General features: G+C 39.5%; 1 protein-coding gene across 3 annotated transcripts in view; it reads right to left on the bottom strand.

Annotated features, from left to right (window-relative positions):
* Positions 1–22,120, bottom strand: part of NR5A2 (nuclear receptor subfamily 5 group A member 2) — a 98,754-nt gene that overhangs the window by 65,054 nt on the left and 11,580 nt on the right. For 2 of the 3 annotated variants that reach the window (XM_075097234.1, XM_075097233.1), the window contains 3 exons: positions 20,322–20,440; positions 18,891–19,032; positions 15,523–16,169 (listed from right to left, as the gene is read on the bottom strand). In XM_075097234.1, the coding sequence (XP_074953335.1) occupies positions 15,523–16,169; positions 18,891–19,032; positions 20,322–20,440 (908 nt within the window). Of the gene's footprint in view, positions 1–15,522; positions 16,170–18,890; positions 19,033–20,321; positions 20,441–21,439; positions 21,722–22,120 lie in introns of those variants that run through there. The other variant, XM_075097235.1, reaches the window with a different exon arrangement.

The following is a 22,120-nucleotide window of genomic DNA, read 5'->3' as shown; positions in this document are numbered from 1 at the left end:
CGCGGTGGCCAAGCGTTTCCTCTCTTCCGAATACTGCTCGCTCTGATCGCTAGCGGGCAGGCCGTGCTCCTGCTAATTTCAATAATCCCTTTTTCTCTCACGTCTTCAGAAATCTTTCCTGTAACCTGAACATCAAAATTTGCCTTCTCCTGAAGCGTCTCTTTTTCAAAAAAGATAATTAAATTGACAAGGAAAGACAGCAAAATGTCATTCAACAGATAAAAATTAACACAAGAAAATCAGTATCATTGAAAATGGTGGAACAGTTGCTTTTGCAAACAGGTCTGGTTTAACCTGGTAATTTTTGAAACGCAAAGTAATACTAAAACTTCATATGAGCACATGCTGTCTCTGGTGTTGCAACGAGAAGTCTTCAAGTGTAAAACATTTATTGGGATTCAACTGTCACAATGGTTAAAATGACAGTAGAGTGAGTATTAAAAATGATGTAATGCACCCAGATAACACACACCTGTACTGATTTGGCTTTTACAAAGAGATATACTACAGAACCAGAATAACAGTAATTTGAAATAAAGCCTAATCAGATTGATTTTTTTTTTTTAATTTTGAATTAATTTTTCAAGCTGTGTGTTACATAGGAAGTTTCCCAGCTGTTCTGTACATTCAGGACTTCTCTGCTGGGTGCAGACAAAAGAATAAGGCCTAATGCAGTGTTTCTCTTTCACTCCCCATAACCTAATGGTATGTCTGGTATGAACATTTAATTTCGTCTATTTCATAAATTAAAAAAAACCAAACACCACAACTGTCACAGTACTCCTGGCATGATGATGAAATGAGAAATACAACTGGAGCTAGATCAGTCTAAATCCTGTTCTAATCCTAAATCACTTTGGCACTTGCCAACATGTAGTTGATGAAAAACCCAAGAATATATATAAAAATACATGTATGCAGGCACACACACAAAATTCAGCACATTGCTTGCAAGCGTGCTAAGCTTTATCTCATCAGCTAATTTCATTCTGTCTTATCACATGCTGACTTTGAAAATTTTACACAGAGTTCATGCTCTTACACAAAATAATCTGAAGGGGTAGTGTTCCACTATGGAAATATATCTAAATTCACTAAATCTAAAAGCATAAAAAAGTTGAACTATGGATAGGACTTGAAGCTAAATCATGCAGTAGTTATAAAGAAATGCACAACTGAAAATCATTTCATGTTTTCCACTGACTAAAGCCTGACGTAGAGCACTACATGACTCTGCTGCAGAACAAGGCAACAGTAAATGCAAAATTAATACTACAAAAAGATTAATGTGAAGTGTTACCACATGCATTTGTAAAAATAAGACAGTTGTTTGATTTTACAGTGCTAAAATCTTTTGCTTCTGTTCAGGCCTTGTGATTACACATACTTTTTCCTTGTTTTAATGTCTCTAAAGAAAGCCTGCCAGAGATACAACAGTGAGCAACTACATGCGAGTTTTGTCACTGGTTTCAGTGAACTCTAATTTAGATCCCAGATGTCTTCATTTTTGAAAGTACCTAGAGCGTTACTTTTCCATGTAAAATATAGGTGATATATCCAGGAGTTCTGGCAGTTAGATCTTTAGCTCTCTTTGACACTCCTACTTAGGCTTTCTGCATCCTTTTTTTTGTTTTATATTTGATGTATACCTGAAAAAAATTAATATTTAATTTAAAGACCACCTAGCCCAAGCCATTGCCCTTTACAGTAAGTATGATCTAGTGCATCTGTTTTTGTAATATTCATGAAATTTGGAAATCAAGGCTAGGCATCATATACTACTCTAATAGAGGATTTTGCTAATTTGAGTGTTTGATCAGTTTTGAATGCTGAAATGACCTATTAGAATTTCCAGGGCATAAAGAAACTGCTTAAAATGTTATTATATGTAGAGAAATACTATTATATGAATATAATAAATTATAATCTTTATAAATACATACTCAGATACACATGAAATTATTTGTCCCATTTACCTCCTACCATGTGATTTTTGTGTAAATAGCTACTGAGCATCAAATATTTTATAAGACTAAAGTTTACAGCACCCTGATTTTAAAGAAAAGAAATTGACTCTTGTTAGTTTTAATATAACATAATGTCTTGTCTTGAAGAAAAAGTCCTTACATTAATTGGTTGACATACTACACAGATGCTACAAGTCCAGTTAACTGTATTTTTGAGCACCTATGCCTCTCTGATTCAGTCATTTAAAACAAAAGAAAACAAGGAGTATTTAATATTTAAAAATAATAATAATAATATGGGGCATGAATCGTTCCTTACATTCTTTTCCAACTACAGACAATTTCTGTTGGGAAAAGTGCCATAGAGTATCGACAGTGACAACAAATTGTATTGTCCGGTGAACATCTGTTTCCGACTCCCACACTGATATTGCAGGTTGGGTACTTCTGAGTTAGGCTTCACAAGCTGCCCGACCACAGAGGAACTGGAAATTACTGGTACATTCAACTTTTATTATTGGAACACAGGAAAACTTTATCATCATGCTGGGAAGTTCTGTGTCTTTTGAAATATTGGAAAGAGGGTTATCTTAGCACAGAAAGCCACATGCGATAGTTCTTATGAAGAAGGAAGAAAGTGGCTCCTGTTCATTGTGTCTGTCAGTACATGCAGGTATGCAAGACTGAGATCAAAATCTCAAAATAGAACAGTATTTCTGTTTTCAAGATGCAAGGTTTGGTGGCAAGGGTTTGTGGGAGGGAGCGTGTTTGTTTTTAATAAAACCAGTGGCACTGCAAAAAAGGATCTGATTCTCCCAGTCTTGCTCAATATGTAGTATTGTGTCTCCGTACAAAATATCTCCAAAATCCAAAGCAGTTTCCACAGGGCAGAATAGGCTGAGGTTTAGTATGGGTTGCAGGACCTAGTCCTACAGAATGTCAGTCTTAAAGAAATAACTGATCTTTTCTAACTCATATTTAAAGCACCAAGCTACTATGATAGCAACTGACAAAGAAAGGCTGTGTTAACTAAAATTATTACAATTAAAAAACCCAAAGACAATACTAAGCAATCGTTTCAAATCTGAGGGGAGTTTGTTAGAATGATCAATGTTGTTTTTCTCATAGTTATGCCACCATTTGTTCTTCAGCCTGGAGAAAAAGGTGAAGTTGTGCTTTGGCAGGGACAAAGAAGAAATGAAGATACATTCTTGATAGGCACCATATGCCACTTTGATAAAACTCCAACTCCTGATCTGTAAATACACCAGCCAATGCTGGGATAAACTACTGAAAACTATCCTCTTTCACAGAAAAACAGGGAGAGAGAGAAACTCTGCTGAAACTCCTATTAACACTAATTAGTGTTGCCAGCATGCAGGGGAATCAAAGGTAAAACATGTGGAGCTCCCACTGAAGTCCGGAGGAGAAGTGTATGCCTTAAAAGAGAGGCACGCAAATTAAAAATAGATGCTGTTCAACACTACCAAATGAGCTACTCATGTAAACACTGACTTTGAGGTCTAATCCTTCCTACTGGGAACTCTCCCCCTGAAAGTTCATTCCTGCTCAGGAGAGAGCATTGTCCTTCACCACGCTTGCAGAATGAGAACCTATCTTATGAATGACAGGTCCAAACCAAAGTAATTGCCACGTGTGTGTTTCTACTTAAAGTTGTTACTAATATGGGATCCTGTTGTTAATATTCCTGTTGTTTATTCACTGTATTATAAACAAGGACCATTGTTTTCCAAGTCCTGCATCAGAAAGACAGTTTTTTGATGCTATTCCTTATAGCGATTTTGGATTTCTCAAAGACTAGAAAGTCTGGGTAGAATCTTAGCAATATGGCCAATATTCAAAATACTGCTAGGTCTGAAATTCAAAAGCAGAAAATTGCCTGATGTTGCTTTTCATGAGTGTAATATATACTTACATATGTGCTAACCCGAACAATACTCCAATAGTATTTGTCTGTGAGTAGCTTGTTTTTTATCTCCCTCTCTTCTCACCATATGTAGATGGACAGAACATCAGTGGTTGTGGAGTGGTTACAAAAGAAGCTGAAGCCATTTTATACTGTGGTGACCTGGGTATGAGCTACACACTAGTCTTGGCTTCCACTTGCACACTAGATGATACGCACCACACCTAATTTAGTCTCAGGCCTCCCAGCAGCCTGTCTACTACATCCCTACCACCTCCCACAATTCTTTCCAATGTCAGGGTTGTTATGCCCTAAAACTTCTGCACAGACAAATAGGAGTAGAACCAGAGACTCTGGACAATTGTTGCCTGTTATTCTTCCTACCTGTTTTTGCTGTTACCTGAAGGAAAGTTAATAGTTTCGATTGATGATCTTTGTGGTTTTACTGTGACTTCTACTGAGCTCCAGGAGGAGCAAGATGGAGACTGCTGGCCTGTCTGACCCACCCACTCTGAACCTCTTTCTCAAAGATTTCCACCTTTTCCCAAAAGGGTGCACAAGGAGTTTAAGGGGTTGGCACTGAAACACACTGACTGTTGTTGAAGATCTCTGTGGGATAGGTCAGTGGAGCCAGAGACACAAATAACTGTAGCTACTGCCTCCTCTGTAGTGGCTGGCTCTGGTACTAACATTTTTCCCCAGAAAGAGAAAGGAAAAGAGGAGGAAATAAATAACAAAAAGGCATTTAGAAATAACGCATAGCAAATGAAATATAAAAACTTGTCACAGGCAGCTTTACAGAAGAAAACAGGAAACCAGCAGATGCTGTGGGTAAAACTGGAAATACAGTACTCAAGATCTTAACTTGCACTTCTTATCCAGACAAAATTCTCATTGGCTTCAGTAAAGTTTTCTTCTGATAAGCAGCACAAGACCGCGCCCATAAGCACAACCTGACTTACACCAAAAATTACTATATGCAAGACTGACTTGTTCAGCTCTCTATTTAGGAGAGTACACAGTTGCAGGTACACATTTATTTCCTTGTACAGGGAATTCTGGTCATAGCATGGAGATGAGGACGGTTCCCAGCACTCTTACTCTTTTGTCCCCATACCTTGAAAAGGGATGAAGTAGATTAGTGGATGACTAGACAGCCCTGTCTCTACCTCCCCTAAAGTGCTGGATTAGCCCTAAAACTAAATAAGCAGCTGGTGCACAAGGGCTGTAGCAAGCTGCTTCTCGAGTGGTGAGGGATTGTGACTCAGCACCACCAGTCACTGTGTTTGCTCATTACTCAGGACAAGTTGTTAGACTGGAGTAAGTATTCCTCAATAAATACCAAAAGGTATCCAGATGAAACAAACAGACAGTGCTAACTGCAAAGCCAGAATAAAGATACGATTCTTCGTCACATCCAGTGTCACTTAGTCAGGGTGATGTTTCCTGTATTCAGCAAACATGCCAGTAAAAGAATTTCCTTGGCATACAGACAACATGGAAACGTCCTTTTAAAAATCAGTTAATACCAACAGAACTCATGAGCTAGCTGGAACCATTTCCTATGCTATGGAAAGAACACTTGAATAAGGTTAACCAAGACATTTCACCCTCCCAACCTCCCCCCTCCCCATCTATTTCTGGATGTCTTCTTTTGTTCACCCTTTGCTAATTATAGTGGCCTTGCTTAGGTGATATTTATAGTCTTAAAAGAGTTGCCTGACTTTTAGAACACTTTATTCATGTATATTTCCTGTGGTTATTGTTGCCTTAACTAATTTTTTTAATTAAATTTACTTGATCCAAGATTTTATTTAGCAACAAATATCAAAGTAACTTTTCTTTCAACAAATAGAAGAGCTGTATTTAGATGTAAAAAACATTTTTCTAATTCTGAGTTAGATTTTAGTTTCTTTCCCTCTCCAGCTGATGGGTATGACAGATGATTCCAGAATTAGATAAAATGAAATTTCATTTTTTACTACAATATGATTATTTGGTATCTTATTTGACTAATTTATCATATCTTTTTTTGTCTGTAATGGTTGTTTTAATGACTGGGGTGTTTCCCAGAGACAGCATTAAACATTTTTTGCCCAGACTGCCCTGATGTTTACCTAACCACCTACAACTGAACTTCTACCAGTTACAGAAGTGGAAAAAAGACACTGAGGATGTCCACCAAAAATTAGAGCTTCACTTCCCCTCCACTTTCCCAGCACCATACTTTATCTCTCTTAATTTTCCCCTAATTTCTTCTTAAGTCTGCCTTTTTATTTCTTCTGTAGTCACCCTACAAATGTGCCTGTATCGATGCCAATGGCAACAACATTCAGTCCCTGTTTCAAAACAGCAAGTAAAGAACATTTTAGGGAAAAATTTGATGCACGTCTTTCAACTCTACTGAAAGCAGTTGGATTTGGGGAAATGTTAAAACAAAGTGTGAAACTAACTGGCAGTTTGCCTTTCAGCAGAGACCCTTTCTCCTTCCCTGGTAGCTGCCACCCACTCAGGCACACACAGGCAGAAATAAGGGCACTGCACCTCTGTGGAGGAAACACCCAGGCAGCTATGTCCTGTTCAGTGTGCCAGTGCCCCGATGCCTGTGTACATACCTCCATTTTTCACCCAAGCAGTGCTGCCTAGTGGGACCGGTGAAGGGCAGAGCAGCCCATTGCAGCCCACTCCTAGTGGCGATATGGGAAGGGGGTGGACCCTTCCCAGCCAGACTGCTAGAGGCCCTCAGCCCTGCTCCCATGCAGGTTGCATGCATCTGGAGCCTGGGGTCAGGTGCCATCCCCAACACACACCTCACCCTGCCCTGCAGCAGGATTTGAGTGCCATGCAGGTGTAGAAACACAGGCAGCAGAGTAGCTGCCCTGGAGACAGCGTCCAGCCTTGTGTGGCACCTCAAGCTAACCCACCCACACCCATTTTACACAGCAAAGAGTCAGTCTCAGGTCAGGAAGAAGAAACACATGAGACAGAGCCACAGCCCTTGAGTTAGCTGCTTTTTTAGGGTTTGCTCCTGGAGTTATGTGCTGATATCCAACACAGAGCCCAGCTCCTCTTCCTGACACAGGACCCCGCAGTGCACCTGCAGGCCCTACCAGCACTAATAGCCCCACCTGGCCCCCACCCACAGTGCCATTTAAGCTTCAGCCAAAGATCTGGCTCTGCTTGAGCTGCCTCCCAAAGATTTCTTTTCTGCCTGTGTGTGCCCTGGTCTTGTCCCTTCAAACTGTACCTTGTCCCTGGGGCTCAAGAGGCCATAAGTGAGGATGGTAGGGTGGGCCAGCCCTGGTTTGGGCAGGGGGGTGGCAGGCCTGTGCCCCTCAGTTGGGCTGAGGTGGTGGTGGGGGCTGCTGAGCCTGTTGGTTTCTGTGGAGAGCAAATGTTTCTGATTAATTTTATGTATGTGGTAAGACAGCATGTTGTGATTTAGCCAACATTAATTTTTAATAAAGCTGTGCTTTTTATTCAGAGTTGAAATGAACCTTGATAATTAAGATGTTTCTTATTAGATAAAAAAATAAATCAGAAAACAGTTAAGGGCTGTCCTAAGGATAGTGATGTTCTATTTCAGTTTGCTTTTAACTGCTCTTTCCAGCCAGGTGTGGGAAAAATGGGAGGGATTGCAGAGCTACTTTATATGCCACTTTAGTAAAAGATCTATACTGTACTCATTTAATGGAGTACCAGATTTTGGACATTGCCACTGTCTTCACACTGGCTGTAATGGAGTTCAAATCAAATGTTTATCATTCATTTGGATATTTCTTGAACTGCAGTCAGGTTTAAATTAATTTTTGAAATATTATTTCCTCTTGTACTGAAACTTGCCCTTTCTTGAGGTTGCTATTTTTGTATATTGGTTTATGGGAGGTGGGGGGAATAAGCAACTGAATTTTATTTCCAGCACGTGAAATTTTCCTTTGCTTCCTTTTATAAATAGTCTTGTAACTTGAGGCTATGAACTACAGCAAACCATGATAGCTTCAATGCATGACCAAAAAAAAAAATAAAAAAAAATTGAAATCTATGGTGAAGTTTTTGGCTAGCATAAAATAACTTGCTTGCCTGGCAATAGATGGGTGTTCTATGTTAGAAGTTTGAAAATCTACTTGTTAATGCATACTGGCCAAAGTTTGGAAGTAGAGAGATACCAGATAGATGTTTAAGTGCAGTCTGCCTCTTGATTTTACTCCCTTCACTTGAAACTCTATTTTATAATAAATTTAAAATTGGAAGTGGAAAAGACTTAAGCCCTCTAGTATGTTCCTGTGCCTATATAGCTGTACAGTGCATCCAACCTGTTGTGAGTGATCTTACAATTTACAACACAATTTGAAAGCTCTCAGCTTTAGGTGTTCTCTCCAATAATCAGCCTCACAGTGGAATATTGTGGAAAGTGTCTTTCTGGTACTACTACAGGTAGAATACAGTTCCTCACTCTCCAAGGTCTTTGTTTTGTCCAGATGTTGTGCTTCTACACAGCTGCCATATGGTTGTATTTGTTGCTTTGTCAAGCTGTGAATATTCAGATCTTTTAGTCTTTCTTCATAAATCACTTTCCTCTGCTTTTCTTGTCATCTGTCAGCATTTTTCAGCCCTAGAGCTGAGTGGATTATGTAAACTATTGACTCCACAGTGCTGTATATACAAAAATGATCGTACCTTGATCTGGAGCAGCTTACCTCTACATATGAAAGTATAGAATAACATTCATTTATATTATAGGGTTTCAGCAGGGCTGATAGGAAGTCTGTTAGTGACTTCATTATGGCGAGGATTTAATCCTTACTGTAGGTGATTCTAAAGGCTATATGTTAACAGAAGAACATCCTTAAATCTGAACAGCCTGCCTGAATAGATTTATAGAGGCAAACTCTCATTGTAACTGGGAACCATGCCATACAACAGAAATATCATACAGGTGTTGTACACGAGTGCAGGATCTGAATGATACAGGTATCATACAAAAACTTTGGAATTGAATGAAGCAAGTTCTCTTCCTGTAGTAAGACATACTGTCTGGTTGTAAGAAATCTCATAATTTGCAGGGGGGAAATGGCTTTTTTTGTGGCAGAAACTTGCAAAAAGTTGAGTTCTTTGCAAGTGAAGGTCTGTCATTCTAACAATAAAACTGTGACTTTCTTAAGCAAAACTGGGAAACATAGCTATGATTTTCCAAGAGACTGGAATTGTTTAATTTTTAATGTGCAAAGTTCTCTCCATTGTTTGGCAAAAAAAAGCAAATCTTCACAGCAGAAAATAACAATTACAAATTGTAGTCTGGAAATACAGTAGATCATGTTAACATGGTGAGCATTTGCTGTTCAGTTTCTTAGCCAGTACAGCAGCCAGTATTAGAATTCACTTTAATGTCACTTTGGACTAGCCACAGCATGCAAGATCTAAAGAGCACTATTTTTTTATCTTGCCCTACAACAATATACATTTGGTAACGCACCCAAGTAATCTTCCTCCTGTCACTGCTGACAATTGTCAAACTTAAATTGAAAACTTACACTTTGAAAGAAAAAATTAAACTGTAATATTAAACTTCTGTTTTGTGTATCAAATGCCCCCAACTCACAGATGAACATGTAAGTGTGGTTCTTATCTCCCATAAACGCTGCAGTGTCTGCTTCAGGCCATGTGGCAGGAGTGGCTGTAGGTATATAATTCCCCATGTCCATATTACAGCCTGCTATATCTCTGCTTGTCACTGGCATTAGGATGGGCTGGACAGCTTTTGGAATTGTTACTTGCTCAAATTTTCTCTAAGAAGTAAAAAAAACATTGTTATTGCAGCATGGCTATTCATGGGAACCTTGTGAAGTTTGCTACACTGAACTGGTGCCTGCAGATCCACTCAAGTGTAGAAGTGTCAGTCCTTCAGAAAAAACACCTGCATGGAGGATGGTTCTTAGTCTCAGCATGATGCTGAACATTGGGTATTAGATGGAAAAATGTCTAAATCCAGAGTAACTGAACTCAGTCTCCTGCTATCAGAGGTGATAACATCATATGGCAGAGTGAAACTAAAGTATCCAGCTCTGACACAAATGGGCACGAGAGAATGTCATCTTTCTTCTTACCCCTAGAAGTGCCAGAGGCTTAGCACTGAACAAACTGTTTAGAAAGGCTGCACAATTACATGCCCGCCTGCTGAAGTACAGCATTTAGTCACATCCTTTTGTTCAGAGGAGAGCCAGAAGAAGATTATGAAGTTAACTACTAACAGTGTTCCCCTACAAGGTTCAGCTAGGTGGCAGGTATAACGCCATGCTTCATTAAGCCCTGGTTTCTCTGCTGAGGCTTCTTTCTATAGCAGTGATCTTACTATTTGTGAAATTAAATTAATGACTCTAAAGCAAAGAATTATTTGGCAGTGGAAGAGAAATACTTTTCCCTTTCCCTGACATTTTTTTGACTATTCGAGAAATATTTTTTCTGATCCAGATACACACAAGCCAGACTAAAAAGCAACAGTTACACATAACATATTAACTAATCTGATTACTGATATTAAGGGAAGTCCTGGACCTCAGTTTCTGTCAGCTGCCCTGACTGAAAGAACACTGCAGAAGTTTTATTTCATCAGTTATGTTAGTTACATTTCCTGTCCTGATAAAAGCACACTACAAAGTCCAAAAGCACTTTAAGTTATCAAATTGCCTTTGACTACTTAAGTCTAAATAATATGTCAACCTTTCACCACCCTGAAGAAGAACTTTTAAGGTATTCCACTGCTGACATTTTTTTCTCAAAAAAAAAAAAACCAAAAAAACCACCTCAACCCTATTTTTTCCTATTCTGTGCTAATTCAGTTTAATAGTTGGATTTCTGTACTGTAATTCCTTGTTTTCTATGCATTTGTGGTTACTTACGCAGACTGAAATTTGAAATTAAAGCTGGTGAATTGAGTATTATATTACTATATCTAAATACATTTAACAGAAAAAAATTAAGAGACTCTAGGAGTTCTGTTCATCCTGTTCACACCAAGTTTGCACTGCTTTAAGAAATAATTTGAAACTTTGCTAATATAGTTGTTCTTATGGGGAATATGTAATACAAAACTAGGCTTCTGTTCACTTATTAGCTACCAAAGAATCTGTGCTACCACGTACAGTAGTTCTATAGATAGGGATATTTTGAGAAACGTGGTTAAACCATTGTTTCTTTGAAGGCCACACCTGCAGCCAGTGTAAGCATGGACAAATTTATACTTACAGCAAGAAATCTGTCCCAGAACTGATACCGTCTGACATCAATGAATGGCTGAAATTAGCAAACTCAGTGGATAGTTCTAGGATGAGCTGCTTTAACGTGAAGTACACCGTCTCTTCCTGCAATCAGTCACTAAGTGGGTTTGTGCTCACATAGTACTTTGACCTATGACATCGTCACTAGAATAGCCAAATAAGTCAAGGTAATATTTTTTGTGAGTCACAAGTCCTTTAGTGCCTTTTTTGTAACTACCAACATATAATTTTCTGATCCTCAGCCAGAAGAAAGTATCCTGAGGACTGTTCTACATTACAGGTCCTGTTTTCTTCCTGCCCCAAGCAGAGACTGCTTTCCTTTATGGGTTTAGGAGTACTTAGCTTTGGGATTAGTTGTTGAATTTTCCCTGATGCAGGCTGATGAGGAAAGGCCAGTCCGGTGGAACTGTCTGCATCCTTTCTTGGGGCCAGGTAACCTTTGGACTCTAGAAACTCTTGCAATATTTTCTTTTTAGCTCTGTACAAAGACCTTTCACCTGACTAAGACAGCTGGCTACAAATCTAGCATCCCCAGGGCATTCCTGAGTTTTCTTAGCTGAGGATAAGATGGATATATCTTACTTTTATATTTACTGAGCTTTCAACAACTCCAGAATAGCAAACAAAGGCCTTCTTTACTATTATAATTAGTATCATCATGAGTCTACTAGGTTATCTCCATGTTCTTATTTCATCTGTGTATGAAGAACTATGCAGAAACATTTCTCATTATGAATAAACAAGTACTATGTGATGTCAAAACCCAGAATTTATGATGTAACTACTAATTAAAAAGTATTCTGAATTCGCAAGACAGATAGGTGTGTTTGAGATTTTAGCAGGTGTTAAATTCAAAGTCACTGGATTGCCACTGGCTGCTTTGGACCTTACTCTAATGTTATTACCAATCCTGACTAGTTTGCTTCATTAATATTTCCACTAGTTTCTGATACCCAACATGAAGGTGGGAGGATCTGCTCCTTAGCAAGTATGAGCATTAGCCTTAAATTATGTACTGAAATTCAAACACAGGTCAAATTCTGTAAAATGCAGTGCACGCTGTGAGTAGTTCAGCCCAGTCACTATTTTTACCTTTTACATGCTTACTTGACAAATTGTAGAGCAGCAAGTGAAAAGATTGTGATAAGCATAAGCTGATAAATGCTTCATGAAATAAAGTTTTGAAACATGTTTGTTATCACTTGAGATCTCTCTCAAAAAAAATCAAATTTTCAGCCAAATGGAAAGAAAAAGAGAAAACTTAAGAACTGGAGTTCACTGGTGGTTTTTAGTTATTACCTCTAGGGTAAACGTGACCTAAGCCACTGATGGACTGGGACAGCATTTTTTTTATCGTGTCTTCCTTTTCAGTCCCTCCTGAACTCTGCTAGCTACAAATCTCTAGGTGTGACAAAAAGCAGAATGTTTGCCTCTTTAGGTGAATTGAGACAAAAGTCTAAGACTAAATTTAGAATGAAGTGAAAGGATACAGTAAAGAATTGCAAATATGCTGTTCAGTAACTCACAGCCAGTTGTGCAAAGCATCCCTTATCAAGATAAAATCATGATGAATTTCATACAAACCACATTTGTACATTTTACTGTTGAATTAGTTGAGTATTTTAAAATGTTAGTCCCAGAGATCTGCTAATGCACCTGTCTTAACTGAAAGACATCTCAAGATTCACTTGTTAAGTTTAGACAAGTAGGAATAATAGGAAAATACCTTCTCAAGCAAATGCATAGTTCTCAGCTGTGTATAGGTAAGGAACAAAGTTAACTGTTCTGAAAATCTAGTTGCATCTTTATTACGATTGCCTTTTCTCTTCCTTCTGCATTTAAAATGTCATATCCTTAGGTGTTTTTTCCCCTTCCCCCACAGGTATTAATGTTCTGTGGAGCAATCTGAAATAGCTGCTTTTGCTACCTTGATCAGAAGGAGATGATACCATGGATAGAAAGAAGAGAGCTGTGTTCAGGAAAGGTTTGGAAACTCTTTGTTTAGTTCTGATCCTTTCCTCTCAGCTGCAAAGAGAGATGGTGTTACCTGGTGCTGTTAACAGAGCCTGATCTAAACGTGTTTTGAGCACCTCACTTTTTTGAAGCTGAGAAGCTTAAAGTTCTTGGCATTATGTGTAATCTGGTCCCTAAACATTGGATGTGGATTGATTTCCACTGGAGTGCTGTGTAGTTTAGTTGATCGTGTCCAATTTAAACAAAAAAAAAAACCCTGGATATGCCATAAGGTATGAAACTGTCTGAACTCTGATTTTCTAAGATGTAAAGGGTACAAATACTGAGATGAAATTAATGCCTTCTAAAAACGTGTGGAAGTCAGTCCACTAGCCAAAAGCTATACGTGAATTTAAATGAATATGAATTCCTAGAATATATGTCTTTCCAGAAGTCTGTATGTACATGGTAGTGTATAGATATGTCCAGAGCCAGAAGTTGGTCAGCATTTTCATGAAACAAATTTCTGCATCTTTTGTGTCCATACTAGTAAACATATGTTGGTGGAAGAATATCATTCAGGCTGGTTGGAGGTGAAGACCATCTCTAAAGCTATTTTCAGTATAGCATGTTGAATGCTTATAAAATCTGCCTATAGATGAAGCCATGGAACCATAAAACATAAATGTTTCTTGAATATATTTTCATATTCTCACTTTAGTCATAACCGGAATTTTGAGGCAGATCATAACTTCAAAATTCTTACACTGAGGAGTATCTTGTTCTGCAACTCTCAATGATTTTTAATATGACTACTCCAGACTAAAGTGCTCCCCAGTGTATGGGTAGAATGATCTGGTCCCTGATATTTAGGACACAATTTATTGGAAATGTAACGTGCTTTCAATTTTAATTTTTAAATTACTTCATGGGTAGCATTGCTTATAGCTTACAATTTAATTGTGTGAACAACTTGGCAAACAAAGATGTCACAGTCTTTTCTTCTCTTTAATCCATTTTCTTTTTCCCCCTCTGAGTAAACTACCTCCCTTATTTCTCTTTATACAGACTGAGTTTTTAATGGTTCCTGCAACCATTCTCTCGAAAAATTGGAGAGAAGCTGGAGTTGTGTATGCAACATATACAACTTGCTTTTCTTGTAAGCAGGCTTTATTTCATGTGTCTGCATCATGATGGTTATGACAGAAATACTGCTGTGGCAAGCATGCTGACTGCAGCTATTTAATGGGATCTCTCCCTTCTGTGCTCTTGGTTCTTGTAGATTCAATTCTCTGTGAACTTCTACAGTAATTGTTGTATTTAGATATTTTATTATTGTCCCTTAGCTTGACAGTAGTCAGCAAGAAATTATGGATGGTCACAAAACTTTACAGATTTCAGCAGCAAATAGTTGTAGTAAAAAACATCTGTGTAGCAGACAGAGATTCAGTAACTAGCAATATAATAGGGAAATTCAGATGTGATTTGAGTTCATCTTGAGTGTTTTTCTGAGACAGAAGATCTTTTATTCATTCCAGAGCTAATTTCTGGTATCAAGAGATTAGTTAAAAAACTGTAGTTTATCTCTATTGTCTGATCCCAAATTTCTGGCTTAAAATTTCAGACCTGACCACAACAGACAAAACTGCCTTAATAAAAGTCCAAGAAATGTAAATGGAAGAATTTCTGGCTGCCAGAGCGCTGTTGATGAGGATTTATCAGGTGCTTCAACAAAATTAAGAGCCTAAAGGTCACTATAGCCAGCCTAGATTAAAGGAATCCCTCATATATCAGTGATGAGAAACAAAACGAGTCCTTAAGGTTTCTTCCTCCTTGCTTTCTGTTCTGTGTATGCCCTGCTTAGGATTCAGCCTTCATGGCTAACTACACACATGAGAATGTGCAAAATAATATCCCAGTGAGAAAGTGAATATTCAAAATGTGGACTTGTATAAGAAGTGTACAGAGACATACAGCAATGATGTTCCCCCATATGTTAAATGAAGTAATAAAATAATTGCATAAAAGAATGTAGAATGGTATAACAGGCATGCGCACAACTCTGAATACAAGCCAGACAGTGAGCAATACTGACAGGGACGGAGTAAAATTTATGTGAGGCCCTATGGAGGTTAGTAACAGTTGTGATAAATAGTAAAGTACAGAAGAACTGAACTTTAACTTGAGCTACAGCTAATTACAGGCTCAGGTGGAAGACAACTACAAGTTACTACTCATAATAGTCTGCCTACTTCAAGCCAAATAAATTTAAGAATTAGATGCAGGGGGTAGGGTGGGTGGGAGGGAGATAAGCCATACTTTCTTTAAGTACAACATTTGTAACAAATGGTACTTTTTTTTCCTTGACTGAATGATAATATAATGTAAGATTTTTACCTACCTTAAGTTCTCTAAAAAAGATGCTACTCCTAGCCCACTCAACAATGGAGAAGAGAGTTTGGTCAGCCATTTTACACATAAGCCCAAATGTGTTGAGCTTCTCGTGTTTGCTTCTGTTGGCTTGCTCTTGCTGCAGGTATGCCATGATCTTAGCTTGGACTTGCGGCTCATCGGGCTCACATTTCAGGAGTTCCAATATGAGATGTGGAATACTTGCTGGTGAGCTTGTTTGATAACTATCCATGTATGAGTAGCCCATTATTGACTCTGGTGAACTAGTGTAAGGGTCAGGGTACTCGGACTTGATAGCACGGCTTGGAAAATGGCCATAGGTTTGGTAACCTTGCAAGCTGCCATGGGGCGGCATTGTCATACTAATTGGAGAGGTTACGAAGGGACTTCTGTCATAGTCTGTAGGAGGCAAGGCAGTATGGTTCAGAGGTAGGCCTTTGGAGGCAGAATGGATGTTCTGGATTGCAGAGGATATTGTCAGGTCAGTCGGCATTGCTTGGATCACCTGAGTCATGGCTTCCAGTTTAAGTCCATTTGCTCGGATAAGAGCTTTCTTCTGCTGCTTCAGTGCCCTGTCTCTCTTGTACATTGGTCCAAACTTGTTTCGACCGCCACGCATTCGGTCAGCTCGCACAGCTGTCAGGGGAGAGAAGGAAGTAAATAATAACTAAAACTTGGAATCAACATTCTTTAATGAAACATATATTACAGCAGAGCAGAAATATAAAAATGTAACTCCTTTTTTTTTTCTTCCAAATTCAACGTAGCACTTTTACTCCTAAAGAAAAAGATTTATTTTGACTTAAAAAATGTAACTTTTTTCTGGTCATTTAAATTTCACATGCATATATTACTGACATAGAAGGACTTCTCTTTACATTGATTAGGACACAGGGACAAACACAATGGTTGGCTACAGGAATTTCACACCTGCTATGGGATCATGTGGAGATCTCAATGTATGTTTGGTTTTATGTCAAGCTACTATGTCATTAAGAAACAAGGGCTGATGTCCAGAATTTGTCTGAGACGTATCCAGTGGACCACATTGTCTCATTATAATCATTCCATTACTGCCTTCCACCGCAGCAAAACATCTGAAACGTAAATTGCGAAATGTTCAGTAGTCACAAAGGGGAATACGTTTTTCTTGGCAAAGAAGGGACTGTTTCCTTTTGATGATTCTGTTCAGGTTGGTGTAAAACTTTAAAGGATTTCTAGTTAGCTGAACAGCTCTACAGAAATGTTTAGCTGCAGTTGGAATGTGCAGAGAGAAAGCTGTCAGCTTGCTGCCTTCCACGCAGAAGGTGGAAGTGAAACAGAAACTATTGACACTGTTCTGGCTTGTAATATCTCTGGAATTAGAAATAATTAAAACAAATCCACCTCAACAGCTGCCTTGGGAGTCATACTGGTGGTCTCTGCCACAGCAGTGTCTGTCACCATGGTATATACGTAATGGACTGGCGAGAAGCTCTCAACAAGCCCACCTTGCCCAACGGCAATTAGATTGAAAGAGGAACCTTAGACAGCCTGGTGACATGTTGAGACTGCTGAGATTGCTGGAGGTTAAGTTCTTGAGCTTTTTATCTTAGGGATTAGTAGAACATTAAAAATTTATTATGAATGCTAGATACGCATAATACTGTACATTAACATAAGGACTTTAACGTTTAATGATTTATTTTTTTTTTGGTCCATGGTAATATATGAACTAGACTTTAGGGGTGTATATATATTGCTATCAGGGAAATGGACATATAAATGTCACAAGTATTTACAATTATGGAAGCACGCATTCTTCCGATTTTCTAAGCAAAGGAAAAATTGTATAGCTGTGTGGATAAGGAAGCTAAAGTACATTTTCTAGAGTATCTTCAAAACTACAGGAACTTTGCTTAAATTTGTAGTTAAAATGCTGCTGCTGATATTGCTGTTGAATGTTGATTTTGACCAGAATGGAGGAAATTAAAATAATTAAATCACCATGCTGGTAAGTGTAATTAACTTTAAATCTGTATAGATAGTATCCTCCCAGGTATCCTACAAATAAAAACTGTGGGCCAAATTGCATCAGCAAACACTTCTGTATAACTCCTGTAAAAACTAAGGGGAACTGCATGTAATCACAGAAGACAAAATTTGGTCCTGTTTCATTGCCAGCAATTGAGAGGAGTTAAAAGTAGGAGTAGATAAATATATTTTATCCTTATTATTAACGTCAACAATGAGAAAAGGATTCCAAACGTCCTGTTATTGTACCATTTGAATTTGGAAGGACATGCAGTGATTCAGGGTATTTTGTGCAGTGTGTCAGTGCTAGCTCAATCTTGTGGGCAAACAGAAGAGTATTGAATCAATCAAACTGCAGGAGGCTCATTCTTCTGTTTATCTTCAGTTATATCAACAGCTTTCCTTTGCCAGACTCTGGCGATTGGGACTTATCCTTTAGGATTCCCTTAATGGTTTACGGTTTCCCTCCTTGGCCTGATTGCTCCTGGTTAAGCACCTAAAGTGAATGCCATTTCAGTACAATTTTAAGAATATGGAATTTAGGAGCTTGTCCTTGGTCAAGCAGAAATGTCATTTGCTGTGAAATCTGAACTTTTTAATAGTTTACATATCAAAGTTCGAATGAACTGTGTATGGAGTTGATGATAATTTTGCATTTTGTTATCTCAAAGGGTATTGTACACTTTTCATTGTTCTCTGCATACGAGAAAGTGAAATGAAGGAAAAAAGTATACTTCAAAATGCCTTATTCTCTTTCATTCATAACAGTATCTCAGGTGTAACACCACTAAAATACAGAACACAACTTTAGAGATTATTTGGTTCCTTAGTACCAAAGGCAAGTTGGTGTGAGAAAAAAGTATTTTATCTGTTTCTCTGTTTTCTGCCTTATTATCAGAAGAATATATATTTTAAAACAACCCTAGGTAAAATATAAATAAAATCAGATCACCCTCTGTAGCAATGACTAATTTTTTTTCTAATCTGGAAACTTCTTATATATTTTATGTTTAATCTAAATAAAGTCTTTTTAAAAAGCTGCAAAACTATTCTATCTAGATCCATTCATTCACAAACTCTACAATACTGAAATATCAAATTATATATACATATATGAAAAAATGGATTACGGTTTTGACTGGTTGTTAGTGATTTACCATTTACTTGTTAGGTTTTTTTTATAAAGCAACAATTTAATTTAGCATACAAAGTCACCTTTTACTATAATTTCAAAAACACAATATATATTTTTTTATAAAATAGCACATAATAAGATGTAATCCTATACTTTTCAAAATTTATCTATAGTACAGTTGACAATATCAGCAAGACTATAGCTCTTACCTTCCAGTTTCATTCCAACACTTAGACATTTTTGAAATCGACAGTAAGGGCATCGTTTTCTCTGTGTTTTGTCAATCTGGCAATTCTGATTTTCTATACATGTGTACCTTTTGTTATTCTGGACTGTTCGCTTAAAGAATCCCTGTATGACAGATACAAAAGTTAGCCTGTTTTGCTTGAACAGTGTATTTCAGCATTTTATTCTATGGAAATCATTGTAACATATTTTTGAGACACCGCTCAAGCACTTAAGAAGTTACATAGTTTATTTTAAATTACAGTGAGATGTACCCAGGAGAAAACCATCAGACTCCAGAGGAGTTTTCTTGTGTTAGTGCTATGTTTTATAGACTTATGTCAAAGCTTGGTAAGACTGGCTTTGCCCCTAACAGTGGTAGCAGAAATAGTGAGGCTGACTGGTTCCTTTTTTATTCTTTAATCATTGCAAAATTATCAAAGTCTTCCTTTTAAACTAGTTTTACATTAAATAAGTAGAGACACTGTTGCAAAGATAACAGAAATACAGAGTACCTCTGGCTATGGTACATCCCAGTGGTACATGCTAGAGGCATAATAAGTGCTTGCTGATCATTTCTCATTGATTATTTTTTAATGAAAATATAATGTGCAAAGTTAGTTTTGCCATGCAACTAAATATTTTCAACTGCATTGTTCTGGCAAAGGAGTTTCCTTTACAGTGCATTACTTAACCATAAAGAACTTTAAAAAAAACAAAACCAAATAAACTTATATTACAAATTTGACGTGTCAAATTCATAAGTATTTAAACTCTGTAGTATAATAGAACCATGCAGATACATTTATCTTCCAATATGATAAGTTGCATTTACAAATATCTTATGCTCAAAATTAATGAATGATCTAATAAAAATTATACGTTACTTACTGGACTTTGCGTGTCAAGTGAGCTCTGACAGTTATTGTTTGTATGAAAAAAGTGCATGGTCATTATAATCACAGAAATTTACATCATAATAGTGAAGGATGAAAAAAATCTTAAGAAAGCTGCATTAGATTTTGCAAAACTAATCTGGACTGAGGATACTTTTCCTACTTTATCCTCCAGAACAGAAATACTCTGAATGTATATAAATCAACCAGATCAATATTTAGGACTGTTAGGAATGAAAGTTGTTCTAGAACTACATCACAACAGCAAAATACTTAAAAGCAATGATAAAACTACAGTGCAAAACAGTTCAAGTTGCTTCCATTTGTGCAGATGAGATCTCTCCAAGAGACCTCTAAAGCTTTTTGGTGGTTAATTTTTTTTACATGAATGTAACAAGGAACACATCAGAAATAAGCCAAATTGTTACACAACTGTTTTCTTTAATTATCACTATTTCTGCTTATATTTTGAAACTTTTTTGCTGTACTTGTATTTGTATGAAGTAACTAGTACAGAACCTTGCAGCTTTCACAGGTGAGGAGTCCATAATGGTACCCAGACACTTTATCTCCACAGACTGGACACAGTTCCTCAAGGTCTTCATCATAAGAGTAATTCACCATTTTAAACTGAGACACTGGGGAAAGGAGAAATAGCAAATTAAATTAGAATTTGTATTAAAAAATTTTTCTGCAACTACTCTCATCTAGAAAGAAAGCTCACACACAACACAAATGGGGAGGGGGGGATATTTTTAAAAACACAACTTGCATTGAGACACGCAACTTTTCACCAACAGCAAATGTGCATGGCACTTAGCAGGTGGAACAAAACTCATCCACTTCTCAGTTTTACGTTTTAAATGCTTATAATTACAGAGTACCCTTAACCTAGTCCTTAGTTCATGGAATCAAACTGAATTAATTCATTTAAATCGGAAAATGATCAAGGGCAAGCTTTAAAAAAGCAGAAGGAAAAGATTGTGTCACTTGTGTATTTAAAAGAAACGAACTGAGTTAAAGTTTTCTTTCAACATCAGCCTACAAATATTTACTTAGCCTAAACTTGTATCTTACAGACCCAGCACTTTTGCGCCGCGTTAAATGCAAGTGACTCACTTGCAAAACCCGCTTAAAACAAGCTCCTCCGCGCCCCCCCCCCCCCCCCCGAGCTCGGCGTCTCGGGGTGACGGCCCCCCCTCCGCGCCAGCTCGCCCTCCCGCCCTGCCCCAGCCGGTGGGCTGAGCGCTGCACGCCCGCACCCCCACGTTTCGCAGCCCGTGGGCCGGCGGCGGCGGGAGAGACGCTTTTAACCACCCGCCGTCCGTCCGTCCGTCCGTCAGCGCGGGCCGGCAGCGGGAGAGCGGGCCGGGGCCGCCGGCCGCGGGGGCTGCGGCCGGGGTCTGTGCAGCCGGCGCCCCCCGGTACCGGGGGCTGGCGGGTAAAGTGCGCGCCGGGGCCGCCTGAAGTTTCTGCCGCTCGGGGAAAAGGCGGGGAGGAGCCGGCCGTGAGGAGGGGACGAGGCGGGTAAAACAAGCTCAGTGAAGGCACGGAGCGCGGTCACTCGAGCCGGGCTCCCCCACGAAGAGCCCAGTCAGCCGCTCCGGTTATTCCCAGAAAGAAACGCCGCCGCTCACCGCGGGGCCGGTTTCCTTCCCCTTCCCCGGTGCTTTCCCTCCGGCCTGCTCGGCAAGCCCCGCGGCAGCGGAGGGCTCGCAAGCGAGGCGAGAGACGCCGGGCATAGCAGCGGCACCCCTTAGGATGTCGCCTCTTCGCCCACCCCGCGGCTGCCGCGGTTCGGGGGCACCGGGGCAGGCGCCCGGCTGGGAGCGCGGTTGGTGCGCGCCCCCCCGGCAGGGCAGGGCAGCTGCCGGGAGCGCGGGGGGCATTCACCCGCCGGCACACCGCCGCAAAAACGTTTGCAGAGCGACCTCGGCACGGCCGGGGATCGCCGCCGGCCAGCGGCGTGGGGCGGACCGGGGGCGGCAGCAGGCGGAGGAGGAGGAGGGCCCGGCACTCCCCTCTGCGGCCGCGGCTTCAGGGCCCGGCGCTGGGGCGAAGTTCCCCCTCCTCGCAGGAAAAACAAAGTGGGAAAGCAGGGGTTTTCCGAGCGCCGTGCCCTGGCACGGAGCCTCCTCCGCGGGCGAGGAAAGGGGCGGGCTGGCCGCCCCAGCACCTCCGAGGCCCCTGGCCCACCCCGCCCCTGCTTCCCACTAGGCTCCCGGGAGGAGACGGGATAATTTCGAAAGAGCAGCCGGGACTGGAGTTTCTGTCCCGGGAGAGGGGCGCGGCGCGGCTGGGGGTGTGGGGGGTGGGAG

Source organism: Phalacrocorax aristotelis, chromosome 6 (genome assembly GCF_949628215.1).
Source record: "Phalacrocorax aristotelis chromosome 6, bGulAri2.1, whole genome shotgun sequence".
Taxonomy (NCBI): domain Eukaryota; kingdom Metazoa; phylum Chordata; class Aves; order Suliformes; family Phalacrocoracidae; genus Phalacrocorax; species Phalacrocorax aristotelis.
The sequence above is the reverse complement of the archived record's forward strand: the minus strand, read 5'-3'. Positions and strand labels throughout refer to the sequence as shown.